The sequence below is a fragment of the Pleurodeles waltl genome, chromosome 7 (assembly GCF_031143425.1).
Source record: "Pleurodeles waltl isolate 20211129_DDA chromosome 7, aPleWal1.hap1.20221129, whole genome shotgun sequence".
Taxonomy (NCBI): Eukaryota; Metazoa; Chordata; class Amphibia; order Caudata; family Salamandridae; genus Pleurodeles; species Pleurodeles waltl.
Window position 1 is genome coordinate 1,391,228,162 of NC_090446.1, and position 23,044 is coordinate 1,391,251,205.

Genomic DNA, 23,044 nt, shown 5'->3' on the forward strand with positions numbered 1-23,044 from the left:
TTTACACTACAAAATTGGATCTCTTATCAGTTTTGTCCTCGTTAACCTCTTAGGCCAGGAAATGGGCTGTTTAGTTGTTTTAACTTAAGTCATAAATTCATCTGAGGCAATGTCTAGCATTTCCTACAGATATTCCTGATTTGATATTGCCCATTAACGGATCCCTAATTAGTTCATCTAATCAAGAATCAAAATTACAAGTGTGTGCCAGAGTCCTACAGGTTGTAAAACAAAAACAAAAAAGGCTCTTTGGATGTTTGAATTCTAGTATAACAAGCACTGGCAAAGTCAACATCTGGCTGTCACATGTTTGGCTGTGTCAATGCTAGTTTTGTCTTAGGTTTCTTTTTAAATTTTTGGCTAAAATCAGAAATATCTTTGTTCTGAAAAACACTGCTGTATTAGTCCCTGCCATAATAGTCCCTACAGTGAAGGGAACTACTTTGTGTGAAGGTGCCTTTTGTGAAAAAGCAGAATGCCATCACTCAAACTGAAATTTGCCAATGCCTGGAGGGAGAAAAACTATTTACCCATGCTTTACTGTGTGGTATGCGAACATTCCAGTGAACAAAGAGGGCTGTCTGAAAGCTCCTATAATTGTACAATACATATCACTTTAGTAAATTGAAAGGGTCTTAGCTAACAAAAAAACTAAGATTGCATATTGCTAGTGTAATGCATGTGGGGTTTAAAACATTGTTTAAGCCTGGCTATAGCATCGTGAAATCGTTCAGCCCACTCCCTCCTACCAAGGGAGTTTGGGTAAATTCTTAACGATTTCCTGTCACTCATAACCAAGGAAAGGTGACCAACTATATACATTTCTTTCAACAGTCATTTTTGCCTCCCACAATGGCAATCAAATAGTCTAAAATTCCTCCTTCCAACTTTTCCAAAGGATGTGTAAATCCCCTATACATTAAAAGGAATGTTTGTGGGGTACTGCATTTGGAAATAACTAAGAACGGCAATATTCAAAGCAAAATATGCATTTGAAGATATAAGAACATACTATAGTAGTATAAAATATAGGAAGAAGGTAATAACAAACTATTTTCGGAATAGTGTAATCAATGTTAGGAAAGCACATATTTTGCAGCGTACTAAAATGATAGTCCTGAAAGTCATCGGGATAAAGGAATTTCATTTCTCAACGTGTTTGCATTGCAGAGGGAAACATGTCAATGGAAGGGAGACTTCATTGTAATCGAGAGAAAAAACCAGGAAGCGAGAAAAAGAGAAAGAGGGAAAGAGAAAGAAAGAAAAAGAAAGAAATGGTGAAAGAGAGAGAGAAAGAAAGAAAGATCCTTTGCCACCCAGCCCTCTATCCCCATCGGAAAAAAAGAGGATGGAAAAGCTCTTCTTTAATTTCTAGGGACATGGGTTAAAAAAAGAAATCTCCTGGTCCAGGCGGCACTAATGAGAAGGTCAAAAGGTATTTCGGTTGTATTCAAAGGGTGAGTTGAGAAGGCTAACTGCAACGCTTCCAGGTGTATCACCATTCGTACACCATGTCAGATTACATATTTATTTGATTGATTTTACCACAGGTGTGATCGCTGGAGGGTTCTTGGTCGCAGGGTTGGTGGGGACGGGGTAGAGGGAGGAAATGGGGAAAAACAGAGCTAGTGGGAACGAGAAGCACAAATGGGAAAGAGGTAAGGATGCAATGGAGAGCGAGAGAAGATGCTGGTGGGGAAGTAAGAAGCACACAGGAAATAGGGAGAGACAGAAGGGAGGAACAAGAGGAGCTGGCAGGTAGGAGAAACAAAGCGCACACAGGGGAGAAAGTGGAAGTGCGGGAGAGAAGCAAAGGAGGGGGTGGCGAGCAGCAGAAACACAGACCAAGACTCATGGGAAGGAGCCAGCAAGAGCACACAAAAGCCAGTGGCTATAAAAGTAGTCTGTCATGCAGTTCAATGCAAGTACTGAATTGGAGGCTGAAAGATACACACCAACAGACAACAGAAATAAATACTCCTGTGGATAAACCCTCAATGTGACAGAGTCTCCAACAATGGCTGAAATACTGGATCTGCCCCCCTTCAACCATTGGCTTTTTTCACCAAAGCCCATTGAAAGGCACTTACTTTAACTGACAATATTCCACCTGGAGCAGTAACTGCAGATGAGTCTGCCACTCACTGTTATCAGTGGCCTGGTGTCTCAGGGCCTGGAATTCCCAGTAAGCAAAACCAGAAACTAGTAATCCAAGGTCTGCAAAGTACAGACCCAGTAATTCCAAACCTGGATATACAGGAGCACAATTGAGGGCAGAGGCATAGGCAGGCCTCCGCCCAACTCCTGCAGCCAAATACAGGTCTTCTCCAGGACCACTCTTCAACGCCCCCTTCCCTTACTTCCAAGCAGTAGTGTTGGGTAAGAGTAGGCACCTGGACACATTGAGAGTCCAGGGTAGAGGCTGTGGCCTCTGGCCTTTAGCAGGAACAGAATAGCTGATTTGTCTCCAGAATCAGGAGGAAAACCACACGGAAAAGGACTCAGTAATCCCGGGACAATGCAGTTATTTCCACATTCCTAAACAAGTGTGGTTAGAACCCACGTGTAATAAAGGAGAGTGTGATGACTCATTATTAGCTGTAAGAAGTAGATCAGACTCTTTTGCACTGCAATGTTAACAGTTCCCGGGAGGTGAAATGTCATTTCAAATAGCCAATCACATAAGGTTAGAGATGTTTAGTGCTCTGAAGTTCTCTGCTACAACTTCTATTTTGTAAGAGCTGTGACAAAAGCCTGAAAGAAGATGCAATGCCAGGCCAAACCAAAATGGAAAGAGAGCATTAGCAAAGAGGGCAGCACTGGAGCACTCACAATCAGTACATTTGGCAGATATGAAGTCACACTCAGGTGAATTATGGTGCAGGAGTGACTGTGAGGTGGGAGGCTCAAAGGATTTACAAACCTGTGCTGTGGTAACTAAACTTTCTCTACACCACCACAGACACACCTCATTATAGATGGGCCAGTGAACAGTTGCTGCATGGTGCAGCATTTTCTTAGGGTGGTTGCAGGGTAGGCGTTGTTTATTCTCCCAGGTTCAGGTGGGCATTTTCCATAAATTACTGTGTATTTTTGGCCTCACATAATTTTGGTCGTATTTAAAGGGTGAGGGGAGTAGTGGGTTAGTAAGGGATGTTGGTAACACGGAGCTAGGAGATATTTACATGCTGGTTAAGTCCTCCACTGGTTTCACCAGATATAGCTAGCTATAAATGACGGTGGTGACGGTGGTGATGGATCTGCGTTACAGGTGCACGTTCTGGTTCAGTTGTCGAAGAACATCTCCCAAAAGAGTGACAAGGGTGCTGCGAGAGAGAGGTAGGACTCTGTCATGGTATTAGAGAGCCTGTAATTCTTGGAACACACTCCCTGCTAGGAGAGGACTTTTAAATTGACTGCACTTTCAAACTGGCTGGGTTTTCACCGAAAGTGAAGTACTGGACATCTGACTGTCCAAAGGCGAAATGGTTTGCAGGGTCCAGGTGGCCTATAGAATTGCATTTAAAGCAATGTTCTCCAAAGTAAGTGGTTTTAAAATCAGTGGATTGTGATAATTCAGCCGTTAATACATTTGAAATTATTAAGTGTAGGAAGAAGGCACAGATCTCTAACTAATATTTCTGAAGCTCTTCACCCATCCTAAAGGAGTGGTTAGCCTCTGGCCCTAAAAGCACAGTCCATCTGTGTATTCCTTTAAGGAAACATAAGGTTGCCAAATCCTTGCCTTGGCTCAAATTGTGGAGACCATGTGATTGACATCATTAAGTGGTGAGAATTTATCACTTTTGTAGTCATCAGATTAGACTACCAAAATATATTATAGAGGCTGCATTAAACACCTGTTTTGTAGATTTTGGTCTAACCAGTTTCGTAAATGTATTTCTACACACATATATACATACACGCACTGCAAGACTAGCAATAGTGAGTGTAGTTACCATTGGGCTGCATTTTCTACAGCAAATAGTTTTACACATGCATACACCCACATATATTAGATGATCACTGGATTAGTTAAAATTGTCTAATCTTCATGGTACGCAAAATATGGCAACCAATCAGAACATGGACGCTTGTGACTGGATAGTGAATCTGTAAATTTTTCTAAAAACTGTCATCTTGAAGGCTCTTGCATATGAACGTCATCTTCAACATCAGCATCAAGATTATTTACTAAAAAAGCATTTCTGCTGCCACCCACTTGTACGCACCCTATCAAAATAAAGTAAATATTTGGACCAATTTTCAATTAACAATCGCACAATGTTATCAAGCTAAAAAAAATATATACACCAACACTTGACTGACAACAAATAAATAAATAAATAGATAGATAAAAAGGAGCATTGGGATGTATAAAATTCACTTCAGTTGAGGGAGACCGCAGTTGAACTGACAAATTGCAAAAAAAATAAAAAAACACATAAAAAATATGCTAGTTAAGCTACAAGCACAATACAAGCTACCGCCGCAGCCACAAATTGTTTATAAACTCAAAGATGAACTAACGTAAAACACTGGAAATTACATCTGTTCTACTGTTAATGTTGTCACAACGTGCACATGCACGATAAGATTGCAGTATTTAAATGTGCAAAATCAGTTACAGGGGAAAAGAATCGGACCACCGCCATACAATTCAGAACGTTATGTCATACAATGCCACGCAAAGAGCATTTAAGGTCGTGGAAAAAAACGTGATAAGAAATCAACACACTTAAGCCACCGTCCCACGATATCAGACTGTAACTAGAAATGTAAATGTAAAGGGACATCTGAAAAATTACCGAAAGACTTGACTGTGGACTCAGTAAACTTGTAACTGTGTCACTCAAAATCTGACAGACTGAAGCACACACTCTCTTATTTACACTTCATGATGGGAGGGAGGAATTAATGGTGCATCAGTATCTTAACCGAGGAAATTCCAGTGTTTTGTTTTTCTTTTAGGTTTGGTGTTAGCCAAGACCTCCTGATTTTACTAAAATTATTTATGTAATATATTTGCAGGGATATTTTTAGTGAACTCACTCTATCCATTGGCACGTTTCTGTGTTGTTCACATTTTTCTTCCACCCACTACAGCACATGGGGCAATGGTGCAGCACACTTCACCCATTGGCTGACTACACTGTGAGTAAAACCATTCTGCCCATCTACAAAGTCATTCTCTTGGATGCCGGGGACTACTTTAGCAATGTGTGCCGATTCTTGCTTTTACATTTTTTTTTTTTTTATTGAAAGTGCCCAGGAGCTTCCCCAACAACAGAGCTTTTGTAAAACCATGACAAAACAAATACTGACTAAATAGGTCTGCAAATGGCAGACCTATTGATTTTGGTTTGGTTTTGCCAGTGTTTGTTTAGTTTTATGAAAGGCATAGGTTGGCCAACTGCTATTTCCATCAACCTTAACTACAGTTTAATTTTCAGCATAGAGACATTACATATATTTGTAAAACACACATTCACCCACTGGAACACCTTGACGCTGAATGGCGTTACCCAAATCAATGGAACACATTTATCGGACCTCAGAAGAATGAAAGGCTGAGTGAGCCCACTGGAATTTGATCCTGTGGCCATAAAAATGAAGCATAGTTTCTAGAGTGGATCGATTAGTCCACTTAGCCACCAGACATGACAGATAGACAGACAGACAGAAACAAGTAGACAGATAAAAATGAATGTGGCATAGTGTCACAAGTTATTAGGAACAACGTTTATTGCTCACTTATTACTGCACTGTAAAGGGTGAGTAAGTTTGCAAGCAGCAGCCTCCCAGTGCAAACAAACGTAGACTTTGAAGAGTAGAAGTAATGTGCATCAGCACATAGAAACAAAACAAAGAAAATTCCTCCAGAATGTTCCCTTACGTCACCCCAGATCATATAGTTCCACAGCAATTCACAGACCTGGATTTAAAAGCGTTGCAAACCTAGATACAACTCTGTCGAGGTATAGGCAGTGGCCTGTGTAATTAAACTAAAAGAAACGCTTTCTTCAACCCTAGTCTGTACAATCATATTTAGCAATTACTATTGTGAACGAGAGAAGCAGGGGGGTCAGTCCTGAGCACTGTGGTGAGAGGAGCACACTGAAAGGGTTCCTGCAGTATTTAATTCACAGTTCCTCTATCACTGTGTTCCTTGACAGCTCCCTCACTGTGAAGAAGAATGTCCACACCTCTGCCAGGAACTATAACACATGCCACTTTTTGCTTCACCTCGTAAAGAATCATTTAGTTATTGGTTTTCACCTGGTGATCTCTTAATCAGAGACCAAGCAAGTGTCAGCTCACCAGACATTGTGGGATTCTAAGCAAATCACTTATTCTCCTTAAATGTGTTTGTGTAATCACCACTTGATGTACTCCAGTGGTTCTCAACTTTCTGACTTCTGTGGTCCCCCACTTTATCATTAGTGGAGCCCAGTGACCACCACTGAATCATTATTAGAATCCAGGGACCGCCCCACTGAGTCATTAGTGGAAACCGAGGAATCCAGCCTAAACATTGTTGATGATATGAACAGCAAAACAATACACAACAAATACAGAAAGAAGCACTCATCAAGCACATACACAAATGAGAACACATTTTATTTAATTTGCAAATAAATAAAAATAAAACAATAAGGTTGGAGATTTTCTAAATTTAATTAAAGCCACACATCATCCATATTATATTATATTTAATTTGTGGGAGCAGTGCAGGTGCATAAATCTGAGGATATTAATTTAATTTTGACCCTCCAATTTCAAATTCCTTGACATTTAAAGTACATTTTAAAATTTTCAATTGTACATTTAGCCACTTTATTTATATACACTTTGTTAACCTGTTAAGAATATTTAATTTCTAAGCAGTCACAGATCCCCTGAGGAGGCTTCATGACCTTTGGGGGGTCCCTGGACCATAGGTTGGGAACCACTGATGTACAAGATCTTCTAGTTTGTCTCTCAACCCTCACTTTATGTAAAGTGCTGTGTTGACTTATGGCTAGGCTTACACCATAGAAATACCAAAATGTGTGCCATCCAGCAGAAATAGACTTCTCACTGCGTCCATGGTGAGCAATTTTCCTGATGAACTGTGATATTACTGCCCAACAGCTGAGCTGATAGTTGGGGGTACAGCCTTCTTCTGTAGCCTTAAAAGGACAGGTCTACCAATATCCATGGACAGGTCTACTAATCTCCATGTAAAATACAGCGTTTACACCCCAGTAAGATTAAAATGACAGTGCACGTTAATGTGTAATAGCATTGACAATGAACTAATGCGCAACAAGTTGTTGGTGTTAATGTGTTAAGTGTGCATTGTTCAAATTTATTGCCAAGCATTTCAGATGCCCATTTTGGCAAAGATGTATGGGTGTGAGATGGTCAAGTTATTCAGCACTGTTGAATAATTTCTCTAGCCCTGGGTCGTCTTATGGTCAGGCTGGCATAGTTCATTCCTGGAAGGTCACTGGTCAGTTCGACCATCGTCATATTGCCAGGACTGCTCAATTTTCTTCATAACCATTGTGCCTTCACTTCCTCCATGCAAAAGAGGTCACTTCATAACTGACTGGCTGCTTGAATCTGGAACCATTATCCAGTTCAAAGCACTTCATGCCTATGTAACGATAGGCTGATCATCTGGATTTTTCAGAAAGCGCTAAACTCCCCAAAACTGCCAAACCTATTAACCCAAAAGCTGCATAAATATTAAACTACTTGGTATATTACTTAAGAAAAATCCACCATACCAGGACATGAATGAAATCTGTATAAGTGCTGTCAACTCTTTATCTGGCGCTGCACGACCCCCATCTAAGTAAAGAGAAGTTGTGCTGCCAAAGTGTGCTTTCTGTTCACCCAACTGGCTGCTGAACAACATTTCTGAAAAGAGAGCATAAGGAGTAAGTGACTAGTCCAAGAATGCCTTCTTCCTGAGATCGTGGATGCTGCTTCAGTAAGGAGCAAGTAAAGGTTCACTAGTGGACCCAGCAGCCCAGCAGAATAACAGCACTATACTAAGTGCAGGCAGGAGGTTCTGGAGAAGAGATCAGCTAGCTAGTATAATTTGTTGCACAAACTTCTAAACCTTGGTTGGCCATCCTTCCAAGCCTCAAGCTGATTACCTACTTCTGACATGCTGAATGTAAGTTCTGAGATTTATATTCCCTCTTAGTGAGTTGTCAAAGTGTTTAGAGACATTTTGGGCTCCCAAAGGTCATCCGGTTGGTTAGGCATCAAAGGTCCAACGCCAGTGGTGTACAATACCCTTATTTCAAGATTTTTGAGAGCTCCCTCTCTCCTATTACCTTGGCCCTGGTAGTCCTGGAACCCATCTTCAAAGGAGCCCCAGACATATAGGAAGTCACTGACAATATTATTTTTAACAGTAACTGGTGGGGCTCAAGATATTGTGTCTTGTAGTGTTTCTCCAGCGGACCCATACCTGTAACAACTGGCCTATGGACCCATTTGTTGATTTGGAGTTTTATACTGCCCAGTTATAGACTGGGATTTCAGCCCATGAAAAATTGAATGCCTTAGGGGCACCAAAATGACTTCTGGTCACCAAGACTAGATTGTAGACCAAACTCTTAACCAATTGTGCTAGAAGCATTGAAAAAACATGTAAACATTTTAAAAACAGACTGCGTCCCAAAGTCCTAGATAACACCAAAAGGTTGAACTTTCCTGTAGTTTGTTGGTGTAATAACCAGTAGATCTGGGCTGCTTTTGAGGTGCTCAATTGCAAAGACAATACACTAACAATGAACTGTGCTTTCACATTACATTGGTGTCTGTTTGGAGGTCGTAACTAGACAACAGCTAGACACTTCAGATTTTTAGACTGTACTCCATTTTAACAATTCTATTTTTAGGACTGACCCAGAGAGAGTTTTAGCTGTCCAGTCAGCCTCACGTAACAGACAAATTATTTCGTTTTTCGGTTGATGTCTTCATCAATTGGTCTGTTCATCTTTTATTCACTTTTATTACCGCCCACCCCAGTATAAAGCAATGAACAACGGGTCAGCCAGCTTCAGCTGCTGGCTCTATTGCACTCTCAGTGATGGTATTTTGTCTGATCATGTGTACACATCCGCCTCAAAAGAAGGGCGCTTCTGTGCCATGGCTAGTGGGCCAATCTCTGCTTTTATTTCTCCTTTGATTTCATGGGTTATATATTATTCTTTTTTTTGCAACATAACATTTTTACTTCTTTGCAAACATGCCCAGCGGCTTTATATTGTGACATTCTCACTTATTATTACTATTTTAACTCCTGTTGCATTAGTTTTCAAAAAACGAAAATGTGTGTAAATGATGTCTTCTAGTTACATTAATGCAAATCCAAAAGTACCTTTTCTATGCACCAATAAAACTATATTTTCCTCAGATGTGCATTAGAGGTAAAGAGGCTTTCACCTTTTCAATGTACACCAGCAAGGTAGCATTTGTACAGTTCTATTAAAATTGCATCCAATAATCATTGTTTTAATTTAAAAAATGTATTGTAAGGATACAGCTGGCGCTTTCTAGGAGGTGACATGTTTTCTTTTTTTCGTGGCATATGTGTGCAAAAGATGATCTATATAAAAAATAAATAACCATTGCACCAGCTTGCCAAGGTCAGATTTCTTGGCTTGGCCAATGCTTGCTCTATTAATGAATAAATGCAATTTTTTTTCTAAGGAAATAATTATGGTCGAACACTGATGCTGCCCAGTACTCCACAACTGATCCTGGAACTACAGAAAAGGTACACAATCCACACAAATGCTGTTCACTCCTTTGCTCCCTGGGTCAGAAGCATAACGTCCAAGGCCCCTATATGTGACTCACAAAGGCTACTCGGGAAGCGGCCAAGGAGCACTGCTTATGACACTGCAGGAATTTGTAAGTGCTGCATCAGACAGGAAAAAATAAGCGAGTATGAAAGGGAGAAGTGCAGATCAATGCGCACCACAACCCGAACCAATAAGGAAACCTAATGATTTTACAAAATGCACTGATGGATTAGGACACATGGCACTGTAAACCCCATGCCACTGTAAACTGTTTCCCCTCTAGGGGCAACCTTCTCACAAGATCACATAGCTGCAAAGTATCCAGGCATTTTCAGCATATGTTTAGGCCACATGGTCCTGGATAAGGGGTAAGGAGCCGGGGAAAATGATTTTACATTAACCAGCTAGAATATTGGTAGAACCAAATACGACAATGGTTAATAAAACAGCAGTATACAAAGTAATCCAGTTCGGCCGGAGAGGGAAACCAAGAGCAGACAAAAACAAGCATAGGCAAAGTCATAGGTCTCACCTATGCAAAAGCTATTGGCTTTGCCAATGTGTTTTAGCTAGGTTGTACACAAGCATGATTTACAGTTAGTGGCGTACAGGAGAGTGGTGAGGAATGGCGAAGAGTGGAACAGAGTGTTGTAGAGTGGAGAGGCAGAGGGTGTTGTGTACTGGAGTGGCATAGTGTGGAGTTTCATAGAGTGGCATACACTAGAGCGGCATATAGTAGAGTGGACTGATGTACAGTGCATTGCCGTACAATGTTGCAGAGTGCCGTGACATTGAGTGCAGTGGCCCTGAATTCAGGGGTGTACAATGCAGCATCGTAGAATGCAGTGGCGTAGATTAGAGTGGTGCATAGTAGAGTGCAGAGGCGCAGAGTGGAGTGGCAAAGAGTTGCATAAAGTGCAGTGACGTAAAGTGGTGCAGACTGGAGTGGCGTAAAGCTGAGTGATGCAGAGGGCAGTGGCACAGTGCAGAGTGACATAAGGTGCAGTGATGTAGAATGCAGAGGAGCATCAAGGGGCAGAGTGGAGTGGCGTAGAGTAGAGCAGCATAGAGTGGTACAGAGTACAGTATCGTGCCATAGAGTGTAGTGGTAAAGAGTGGAGTGGCATAGAAATCAGTGAAGGAGAGTGCAGTGTTACAGAGTAGAGTGTTAGAGTGCAGTGGTGTAGAGTGAAGTAGAGTGGCGTAGAGAGCAGTGGCATAGAGTACAGAGGTTAAGAGTAGAGTGGTGTACCTTGCAGTGGTATTAAGGGGAGTGACACAGAGTGGAGAAGAGTGGCATAGAGTACAGTGACGTAAAGTAGATTGTTTCAGAGTAGAGTGAAGTGGCGTGGAGTGGAGTGGTCAGGGATAGAGTACTAGTTGAGTAGAGTGGCATAGAGTGTAATGGCGTAAAGTGGTGTAGAGTGCAGTGGCACAAAGTGCAGTTGTGTAGAGTAGATCAGAGTGGCATACACTGGATTGGTGTAAACAGTGGGGCCATAGAGTTGGATATGTTACGGAGTAAAGTACATTGTCGCACAGTATATTGGCATAGAGTGCAGTGGCCTAGAGTGCAAAGTTGCAGAGTGGCGTACCGTACGGTGGTGTAGAGTGGAGTTGTGCAGAGTAGATTGGTGTGGGCTAGACTGAAGTGGTGAAGAGTGCAGTGGTGTAGAGTGACGAAGAGTGCATTGGCATACAGTAGACTGGTACAGGGAAGAGGAGAGAGGCCTGAAGTGACGTAGAGTGCAGTGGCATTGAGTGGAGTTGTGCACAGTGGTGTAAAGTGGAGTGGTGCAGAGTACAGTGCAGCATTAAAGGGTGGTAGCACTCTGCCATTATAGACAAAACATTTTTCAATTGAAATGACCATTACATTTGCACAGACATACAGTTTTACTAATAGAACTATACAGTGCACAGACGAAAATGCATCATATAGTGTAATGATTTGTTTTGATCATATTAAAGTATTTGGTTCCAACACATTTCAGAAATATCAAAAAATGTGCTTCATGCGTTCTCCTAAGTCTGATATATTCTGAAATATTTACACAGTTAATTTAAATATTGTAGTGTGCTAGAAAAAAAAACTCTTCCCTACCCCCATTATCCAGCAAGGTTGTCACACAAATCCTCTCTCTTTGAAGTCAAAGAAAGAAAAGTAAACAAGCGCCCTAAGGTTGACAGCGCCTGACATTTGACTTTGGTCTATGAATGCACAGCAAATGTGATAAGAACAAGATTTACAGGCATATTTACAGAAAGGGAGCAGTTGGAAGGTTACTGTAAATAAGGATTGGGCAAGGAAAGATACGAACTCATGCTGGACAACTTAAAACAAATAAAGCAAGCAAATGGAAAGCAAGAAAAAGTGGTTTACAAACCATAAAGCAATGGGCAGATTGCATTCCTTGGTCAGCTTTCTGAATGTTTCCAAGATGTTTTTTTTAGCAAACCGGATTGCTGCGCTGTCTGGTAGGCTGCAACCTATAAAAGGACCGAGTAATCATTTGCAGACGTCATCAAGATATCAGAAAAAAGGACCAAGAAAATGAACAACTTAGAAATATTATATCCACTGACCCCAGGCATCGTAGGGTGCCAAGGTTTAATGCAGTCTGAAAATATAGTTCCAGAGGTCGCTGAGTAGACAGACTGAAGCCCAAAGGAAGTCCAAAAAGGCTGCAACTGAAAGGAAGTACTGTGGCATGGAGCAAAGAGGAGCAGCATTTAAAATGTATCCTAATTATTAATGGGGGCATGGAATGAAGCTAGGTAGAAGCCTCAACGATAAATGAGGGAGTGTTGGGTGGATAAAGTGAAAAGGTGGTGGACTTCAAAGGAGTATTGAGAAGTGACGAAATATCACAGCTCCAGGGATACTGACAAATATTGAGGGGTGGTATGAAGAGTAGCTGCAACTCAAAAGCAATTCTAAAGAGTCAGGAGAGGATACAACTTAAGGGAGAATATGTATTGAGGCATGAAGTGAACAAAGAGAGGCTTTTTGCAGAGATAGCGAGGAATATTAAGGGCTTGGAGCGTAGAGAGACTGCTGCTCAAAGGAATAATGAGGAGTACTGAAGGCATGGAGTGATGGAAAGGCTACAGTCCAAAGAAAGACTGAGAAAAACTGAGGGGCTGGAGAGGCTAAACATGAAAGGGAGAATTACAAATATTGAGGCATGGAGCAATTAGAGAAATCTAAAGTGATTCTGACGACAACCAAGAGCTAGGAGTAAAAAGAGGGTTCTGAGCTACCAAGAGCAATAATGATAAATAAAATGAATATATAAAAAAATAGCAAGCAAAGATAGCAAAGAAAGGCGAGGTAGCCCACAGTGATACCGAGGAAAATGAAAAGCAGGGAGTGAAGAGAGGAATGCAGCTTAAGGAATACATATAGGTATGGAGAGTGAAGGGTGCAGAAAAGCTAGTGCTCAAATTAAGGTGTTCCCAGAGAAAAGAGTTAAAAGAAACTTAACTCCAGGGGAACATCGAGTAGTATCAAGAGCAAGCAGGATAAAGAAGCTGGAAATCAAATACATTCTAGGGATCAGAATGGAGTAAAAAGTAACTGCAATCCAAAGGAACACTAGAACACAGTTAAAGGAACCACACAGGAATCCAAGAAAGAAAGATGATACCCAAATCAAACTGGGTCCCAAGAATAAGACTACAGTGGCAATACCAAACAGGGATCACAACAAAAACCTAAAGTAAGAAATCCAGGATGAGGACCACTATGTGCACAACTGGAACAGATTTTAAAGGAGGTACCCACAACGAACAGCGCAGGGGCTAACAGTAACAACTGACATACGACTCAGAGGGAATACTGGACAACAGAATAATGGTTAGCAGTGTGAACCTCAAAGAGCAGGCAAAATAGACTGAGAATGAAAACCCAAGCAAGTGCCACAAGGAACATAATGGTCACGATAGCTTAGGTGTGATCAAAAACTAACACACCTAAGACCCAGGGCAGGAATACTGACATATAACCTACAAGGAACAACTTAGAGATTAAATGTAGAGGGTCCCAAAGCAACACATCTGAACCCAAAGCAATAGCCCACAATAAACAAAGGCGATCAAAGCAGTGTGAAACACAAAGAAAAAAGATGGTAAACAGCGAGGAGCAAGAGAAAACCGCTGAAGCCACAGAGCAGGACTGCACAGTTGCCACCGACAGCAAACACTGCACTAGAGACACAATGGGGATGCAAGAGAAAACCCACTCAGATATCACCCACAAAGAAACTTGAGGGGAACTCAAGCAAATTCTAGATGGCAGGAGTGAGAAACACAAGAAGCACTCCAAAAACCTAGAGCAAAACTGCAGAGTTGGGCTCAAAAGAAAACATCAGGAATTCAGTGGCAGACGCTCAGCAGAACATGAGTATACGTATCAAAAATGTTGCAGCTATTAAAAAGAACAATTTCCACGTCTGTTTACTATCTCTGGGGGCTATGGATTTAGAAGTCAAGTCAGTCTTCCAACTTACTGAATGTAAGCTAATAAATCGGTCGGAAATGAGAGGCTTTTCATTTTGAAGTTAATAGCATTCCATTTCAGAATCCATGTATGTACTAATTGCAGAGAGTTAAGAGTTAGGGCACTCAAGGGGAACAATCAGAGGTTTTTTGGGTAAGGCAGAAAATAAAAGTAATACAAACAAGCAAAAGGCAAACAATCTTGTTTATTTTTTTGTAATCAAACATCAAATGCCAAAAAGCAGCTAGCCACCCTTTCTCTAACCACTAGGGGATGATTTCCTAGCCCCTTGGATAGGATGCTAATAATAGTTAATGGCATCGGGAATCAAATATCAAATGCTATCACTGGAGGACACAGATCGAGAAAATTGCCATTTAACTGACAAAGAGCATCTTTTTACAAAGGAACTAAGAACCAAGCCATCGTTAAAGGAACTCTAAGCTCTTGGTTCATGTTTGATTCATTGGCTGATCCAGCATGAACAACTGTAGACAAGTTGGTGATATGGATTTGGACCTACTGAGACTGAGAAGGATATCCTTGCACAAACATTCCAACACGATTCTAGCCGAGGATGTAAAAGGTGCAGAATACACTCTGGCAATTTTACATCACTTTCTGAAGCCAGCTATAAAATATGTATACCTTACCTGTGTAGTATTTCTCGAATCTTGAGTGGTGAGGAGGAATTCTACATACAGATCTAAACAGAGGCCACCCGTTGGTTCATCCTGGCTGTTTGCGTTTAACACTGGAGCTAGGTTGGTATACATCGCTCATTGCCCAGTGACCTTAGGAGCAAAACACTGGTTGGAATACCAGGTTTTTGCACTAGGACACTGGTGTGGAGTGCTCAGCTTTCTTTCATCATCAGTAAATAATTTACTTGTTGTCAACTGTAACCCCAGTGTTGTACTTTGAAAAAATCCATGGATAATGGCAACTCTGAATACTAATGGTGCAATGGTACAAGATCCTGAGGGTGGAATAGCTGTACCACCAAACAATGCATTCAAAACACTGTTGACAGATGACAGCCAGAATAGGTGACGGAACTTCTCTTCATCCCAGTGTTGGCCAAGATTAAACAACATTGCCCACATAATTATTAAGCCTGAGTATTAGGACAATCCTCTGGTATCATAACTGGGTGGTAGACAAACAAGCCTGCAAACAAGAGACCACTCCTTTAACATCAACGATCCTTAATGAAGAATTAAGCACCTTACTCATGGTCACATGTATTAAGGCACCAAAAAATTAGGAACAGACTGTATGCACAAGGCATGGCGGCTTCAACTCATTATGGGCAGAAGTAAAATGTATGGCTCTCAACTTCTATGGCTTCCTGTGCCAATGGTGTAGGAATTATTTTACTAACCCAAAGAGTGTGTGTAAACCTCCTCCCATCGCAATTGAGATGCCACTGCAACAAGAATATTGCTGAAGATTGGACGGTATAGTTCATGAGGGAAAAAGGTCAACTTTTACTGATAATATACTCTCCTACCACCGCTGTCTAAAAAACTGAAGTATTGCTAATGGAGGAACCATATCAGAACGCGGCAATAGGTACTCGGTAGAACTTTAGCAAAGAGACAATCGTCACAACTATAGGTAAAAGATGAACTCCACCAATGTCATCATCGTCCACAGTTAAATGAAATGTAGATCATCTATCATGTGTTCACCGTCAAGAACACTGAAAATAACCTTGGGCTCAGTTCAGAATTTGGCACCCAAAGGTAGACATTTCTCTCTCCTGCTCAACAGATGGAAGAAACCGTAATGCTACTGGACAGAGGGATTGGAAATAGAGACAGGATGGAGTAGGAGTCTAAACTTTTCTCTTACCACCAACAAAAGTCAAGGCTTCTTTGCGAGTCTCCCTCAGGTCTATGGGTGAAATCAAACCACCCGAGCAAACTCCTCCAGACCCAACATCAGGACATTGGTTTAGTTTCTTGGACTCTTGTATGAAGTTGCCACTAAATAAACTTTAGTTAAAACGTAGAGTAAACAGGGATCATATTTGCAGAAGCCATGAAAATCATGATACTCTCTTGCCCAGACCATAAGAAGTGAGGACCCAGAAGACTTTGGTGCAGATTAGTTGAGATGAACTATATGAATGTAGTCATGATGCCCTAATGTTAAACTTGATGAGCACATTGCAACGGTTTCAGCTGAAAATAGCATTTCCTATGATGTGATCCTTTTGGCAACACACATTGTAAATGTACGGTTAACAAGGAACACACGGAAGCCCTTAACTAAAAAGGCTAAACGTCACATCCCATAAACAGTGGAAGCTTAGCAACAATATAAGAGTGTGAAGAACAAAAAAAACTCCAGAGATCTAAAGAAAGAACAGGAATGTGTCCCACCACAAAACACAGGAAGCCTAAAATAAGATATTAAAAGCCAACACTGTCTTCCCAAGCTAAGGCTGCTCACTTCTCCTCCGCTGGCGCCTATACCGTATTAAGGCCACAAACGTATTCACTGCTGACTGTCATCCCATATACTCTTTCCTTGTGGGCTGATGGGCTCTACTAAGTCTGCACATTCTATCCACACTGATAGTTCAGTTATAGAGGGGTGACTCACTGACTACTAAACCACATCCATTATGCACATGGTTCCTTGAGGATCGCTACTCCACAATAACTCAATACACCCCATTACTCTCCGATTGCTGTGTCATATTACGTCGCACACTCGGTCCAGGGTTACTGCTAAACCACTTTCTGGATGCACACTGCATTTTAAACTACTATGCACTACAAGCTAACATACTCAGTTTCACCGACTGCTATTCTTATTAGGGACCACACTTCTTCCTCATTTTCCGCAATCGTATACTGAAGCCAAATACTACTTTCTCCTGAACTTTTGTGTCATATAAAGGCTGAACTCTGTCCCACAGCAAGATGCTATGCCACATTAAGGCTGCACTGGCGATCTCTGGCAGAACGCTATGCCATGTGAAGGCTGCATCAACCTCTCTTGCAGAATGCTATGCCATGTGAAGGCTGCACCATCCTCTCTGGCAGAACACTGTCATGTGAAGACTGCACCGGCCTATCTGGCAGAACGCTATGCCATGTGAAGGCTGCACCGGCCTCTCTGGCAGAACGCTATGCCATGTGAAGGCTGCATCGACCTCTCTTGCAGAATGCTATGCCATGTGAAGGCTGCACCGTCCTCTCTGGCAGAACACTATGTCATATGAAGGGTGCACCGGCCTCTCTGGCAGAACACTATGTCATATGAAGGCTGCACCGGCCTCTCTGGCAGAACGCTATGCCATGTGAAGGCTGCACCGGCCTCTCTGGCAGAACGCTATGTATGCCATGTGAAGGCTGCATCGGCCTCTCTGGCAGACTGCTATGCCATATGAAGGCTGCACCGGCCTCTCTGTTAGAACGATATGCCATATTAAGGCTGCACCGGCGATCTCTGGCAGACTGCTATGCCATATGAAGGCTGCACTGGCGATCTCTTGCAGACCGCCAAATGAAGGCTGCACCGGCGATCTCTGGCAGACTGCTATGCCATATGATGGGTGCTTCAGCCGCTCTAGCACACTGCTATGCCATATGAAGGCTGCACCGGCGATCTCTGGCAGAACGCTTTGCTCTATGAAGACTACATCAACCTCTCCGGCAGAAAGCTATGCCATGTGAAGGCTGCACATGGTCTCTGGCAGAATGCTATGCTATACGAAGGCTGAACAAGCCTCTCTCGCCCAATGCTATGTCACATGGATGCTTAACACTTGTATGTTATATTAAGGTGCTGCGTTCCTTACTTGGTAACTGTTGTCCAGGCCTTAAAAAGTATGCAATGCTTGTAGTCTTTCATTCTCAATATGGCACCTAGACTTGCTTCCCTATTATAAAATATCACTTTAAATCGCAACTTGTTCCTACTTAACTATGTAATCGATTATAAGTAGTTTTTAACGAGAAACAGCATACAAGGCAAGTGACAATCATCGAGGGACTGCATGCACAGTGTTTAAAATATGCTGTGCGAGCTTTCTTAACTGTCCGCTGGTCTGCCTATTTTCTTTGTAGATCAGTGATCCACGTTACGACTACACTCCCCCTTGACCTCCACTGGGTTATGTGAAGTCCAAGCTTCTATTCACCATATTCAACCTTTAACCTCGGCTATAGCAGAGCTAGTGTAGTTAAGGCACGATGATGTTACACCAATGGAGAAGCTAGACATTGATCGGTAACATTCTGTTTACTATCATGAATGAGTTCACATCCATCCACCAATTGCAAGTAACAAGTCAACCCACCAACAGCGACCGCCTTTATCTTCCAATAGGTGGACTCGCGTCAGATGGGAAAACAAAAGGGGCGGGCGATGAATTAATGCACAGATAGAATCATTCTGAATACATCTGCCTACGGTCAACATTTACCGATTAAAAAATACTACAATTAAACATCTGCTTTCCGTCAAAGCCCGATTTAGGTGGGAATGAATCGTGCCCTGTTGTGCTCCAGATGACAGCATAGCCTCAAAAGCCCTTCGGCACCACTCAGATCGGGGATCCACTCCAGTGCTCAGAAGGTAGATCCAGTGGAGCTAGAATTAAGGGATCCAATACGATGGCAAATCCATCAGGCTGACAAAAGCGGGCCACTTCCTATTTACAATACTACATATTGCTGTGGTATTCGGCCAGTGAACAGTGGGCTTCGAGGCACTCTGGAAAAACGGAAGTTAACCCAGTCCTTCAGGAGCTCTCGCACAGAGAAAGGAAGCGTGTGTTCCAGTTGGGGGACCGCAGGATTGCAGAGAACCACTGGAACACACAGCAGCAACAAAATAAAAATAAAAATAAAAAAAAGCCACCCAAGGGAGTGTGAATGGACCAGTTTAGATTAACTTTAGTAAACGTGAGATATGGGTTTATGGCTCCATCAGGTAAACAACTAATTACCGATAGCGTGTGAGGCACGGCAGCTTTGACACCCAGGAAGAAGCTGAGAAACGATTATTAGTATTGTCATGTCACTGATTACTCATTGTGAGCCGTGGAGAGTCCCAGTGTGGGGTCCTGCCTAATGCATTCTTGTCGAGCTCCAGGCTGACCCAGTATTGGGGACGGATAGAAGATAACCGATGCCCCGTGGCGGAGGAATGCGGGATCCCGACGGACAGAGGTATGCAAACTATAGTGACCCCCCCCCCCCCCCGGAGGAATCTATAAGTATTCCTAACACTGACCTACGCACGGAGAGAAATACCACACTGCACCAGTGCAAATTTCGGGTACAGCAGCATCCCACACAGACCTGTCAGTCACTCATAAGATCCTTAAACACACCCACTCTTTCAAAACCTTTCAACCCTGCCGCATCCCCTGCCCCCGCAGAGGCGCAGGGGGAGAGGAAGCCCCCATGCAGAAAGATCTCCAGCCCAGATGGGCTCACAGAGGAGTAATGCATGCATCACAGGAGAGGGACGGGATTCCAGCTCAGATTTCCCCCTCCCCCAACATCTGGGCCTAGAATTAATATGCATACAGCACACCTGGCTCTGCAATCACCACATGCTCTGTCCGTGCAAGGCCCGAATTAGCCTGCACCGCGGCCCTGGTAGCCTTGGTGGTCTGGGCGACAGGGGTCGGATGAAGCACAAAGGGAGGGATTCACCATAAACACACACGATGTGAAAGAAATTAAAAAATAAACATGCAAGCTCCCTGGCACCAGTCACCAACGCGGAGCGATGGGCAGACAGACGGAGGAGATTAGAGTGGGATTTCTGACATGCCGCCCCCCTCGCTTCTTTCTCTACCCTCTATAAATCAAAATGGAAGGAGTGCCTACGAGGCTGCTGGCAGACCGAGGCCTGGCTCCTGCGCCGGGGGTCTACCCTCCCTTAGGCGCAGATCGCACTGTGCCTCTGCACGGATACAGACGTCTAACAGTCCAGGCCCAGATTGTGCTGCAGTTTCCTTTAATCTCCCTCTCCCTGCACAATATTCTCCACCCCTTTCGGGCCCCTATGCACCCTTTAGCACAACAGCAGATCACACTTGAAGATTTTTTTTTTTGCATTTTTTTAGACCTTGGATCTCGTTTTCATTTTTGCATGGATCGCGCAGCAAATCTGCGGAGCCCTACCTGGCCTTGGCTGATCTCTCGTAGCTCCATCCTGCACCAGCGCCCAAGGGATCCCCAAAGCCGGCGGACGGATAGTTTCTATCCATTAATTTGCTCGTTCAATGGTGGTTGCTGGTCTCTCCTCCGTCCTGCGCTTTCCTGCTCTCGATAATTGTCTTTCTTCTCTCCTCTCCCCGAGAGCGGCGGCAGGGGCGTTTTGGGGGCCCCGGGCAGACGGAAGACGCACCCGATGCTCTCCCGATCCGCCCGACCAAGGGCCGCTGTTATTCTTCAGGATTGCGCTTGTATTTTGTATTTTTTTTCATGGTGCAGCCATATTTGCAGCCTCTTGTGTGTGTCTATTTCAGCTTCCCAGAATACATTTCAGTCGACTGGGGGAGGGGAGCCTCAGCCAGCCAGGGAGGGAGGGCGGGGGTGGGAGGAGAGCCAGCCAGGGAGAGAGACAGTCAGGGGAGGAGACATGCTGGGGGAGTAGCGGGGGCTAGGGCGGGGAGAGAGGCAGGCAGACAGACGGGCATAGGGAGTCAGGCACAACCAGGGGAAGAGACAACTAACCGAGGAGAAAGGTTGGGGAAGATTGTGCGGATGAGGGCGAGCTGAGCTAGCGAGACACAGACATAATCTGGTAGAGGAGGAGAGCCAGGGGGTGGGGGAAGAAGACCGAGTCAGGGAGAGACAGCCAGGGGAAGAAAGCCGGTGAGGGCGGGGGTGAGGACGGCTACAGTAGGAGACGGAGATGGAGAGGTGGGGGCACGGCTAAGGTGAAAGCAAGGAGATGCCAGGACTCCCAGATGAGATTGGAGAATCCCGATAATTAAAGGAAACTATTTTTCACCCGCTTCAAAACCTCAGTTTAAACGAGAAATAGGAAATAAAGCCATCGATTTTTCTCTAAATCTCTCCTTTCTGTCCCCAAATTTTGGCATTTAAAGGCAAAATCACGGAGAGAGGGAGATAGGGAAAAGCCAAGCAAGGATAAGATCAGGCAGAGCTACGGTAAGAAAGGCTATCGAGGTTGGACAGAGCTAAGAAGAGAAATTCATGGCCAGAGACAGGGACAGACAACCATAAAAGAATACCGAACCTGGGACTGAAGACAAGAAGAGAAACAGTAGACAGTAGTGTCTGGCCGGGAGACTGTATGGTGCAGGAATGATGATGCCTGACACACCTGACTAGCTAGGAAGTAGTCATCGTGCATCCGTGCATGCTGTTGGCCAGGATCTTCATTAGACTCCTGAGTCCTGGCGCATGCTTATGTGTTGCATTGCCAGGGCATGGTTGGCAACGCATTACATTGCTCCCCCCCCTAATTTCTTTTGTCTAAACAAAAGTCAGCACTTCAACAAAATTTCTTTATGTTCAAAACAAAGTCTCTGACATCCTTGGTGTTACCCCACGTCATGGCCTTGGCTACTCACATTCGTAGTCCTCCAACTTACTAGGCGTCCAGGCATTTTGCCTCAATTGGTACAGGAGGCCTCGTCTCCCAGTCAAAACAGTCAATGATGTCCAAGGCCCACCACTAGACTCATCAATGGGAGCCGCAGGTGGAATGTCCTGGCAGGACTCTTCCAGAATTTCCTGGAGCTCGTAGTGCACCTCACCAGCATCTTGTGAAGTGAAGGCAGCTCACGGAGTCTTTCGGGCTGGACTGGATACCACTTTTGGTAGGCCAAAACATTTCTGGTGATCACTTCTCATAGCTGTTACCATAGTGCCTTTACGGCATGTAACTTGGAGAGGATATTTTTTAAATGGGAGACAGAACTTCCCACCCGCTTGTCTGTTGCCTACCATGGCCCAGTCAGTTGGATGTCTGACTCTCTGGCTTTGCAGGTGTGACTGGCTTTGACATAATTGCTTTCAAGCTGACAGTGACACGCACGTCCATCCATAGGCTCGGGGGACTTAAAGTCTTTGTGAGGAATAACATCCCTGACGGCTCTCCCGAGGTGGTGGTGCTGTGTGGGGTACATCTGTATGAACCTAGGATCTGGGTAATAACATCCAATATGTCCTCTTGGGGTTCCACATCAATCCTGATGGCTTTGTTCAGTGTTCTCATTAGCCTCTCCATTGGCTTGCAGCCATCAGGGTATTTTTTCCTTGTGTGTTATGGCTAGTGACTAGAGATCATCTAAACAGTTGCAGTTCTGAAAAAAAAGGTCCATAGTCGCTCTTCAGTGTTTGGGGTATGCCAAAGATAGCAAATATCTTATCAAGACAGTGTAAGCTTCGATCAAAGTTTGTTACTGTCGGGCGTCCTCTCTTTTTTTTTCGTTATGTGCAGCCCGCGAGGACCATGGTCACCCAAATATTTGACCAAAGTATACCCATCGCTTCCTTGGATAGGTGCACCCTGTCAAGAGCATATAACTCTGGACGTCTCTGGTGAATTAGGCCTTGCCGGATGCTCTCCAAACAATTCACAGTGCAGTATTTACTGATTGCAATATTCAGCTTTCTCCTGGAGTTTTTCACCGCACTATTAGACATGGCCCCCTCCATGTGAGCCTGGGGATAATTTCGGACCAGATTAAGGTTTTGTTGCCAAATGCTCTTGCCACCTC

The 23,044-nt window shown here is 43.5% G+C and overlaps 1 protein-coding gene across 1 annotated transcript in view; it reads right to left on the minus strand.

Moving 5' to 3' along the window:
* Window positions 1-20,836, minus strand: part of PRR12 (proline rich 12) — a 420,401-nt gene extending 399,565 nt beyond the window's left edge. The window contains exon 1 of the mRNA XM_069200974.1: window positions 20,472-20,836. Coding sequence (XP_069057075.1) covers window positions 20,472-20,557 — 86 coding nt within the window. The 5' untranslated portion in view covers window positions 20,558-20,836. The remainder of the gene's footprint in view (window positions 1-20,471) is intronic.
* Between the last annotated feature and the right edge of the window lie 2,208 nt (window positions 20,837-23,044).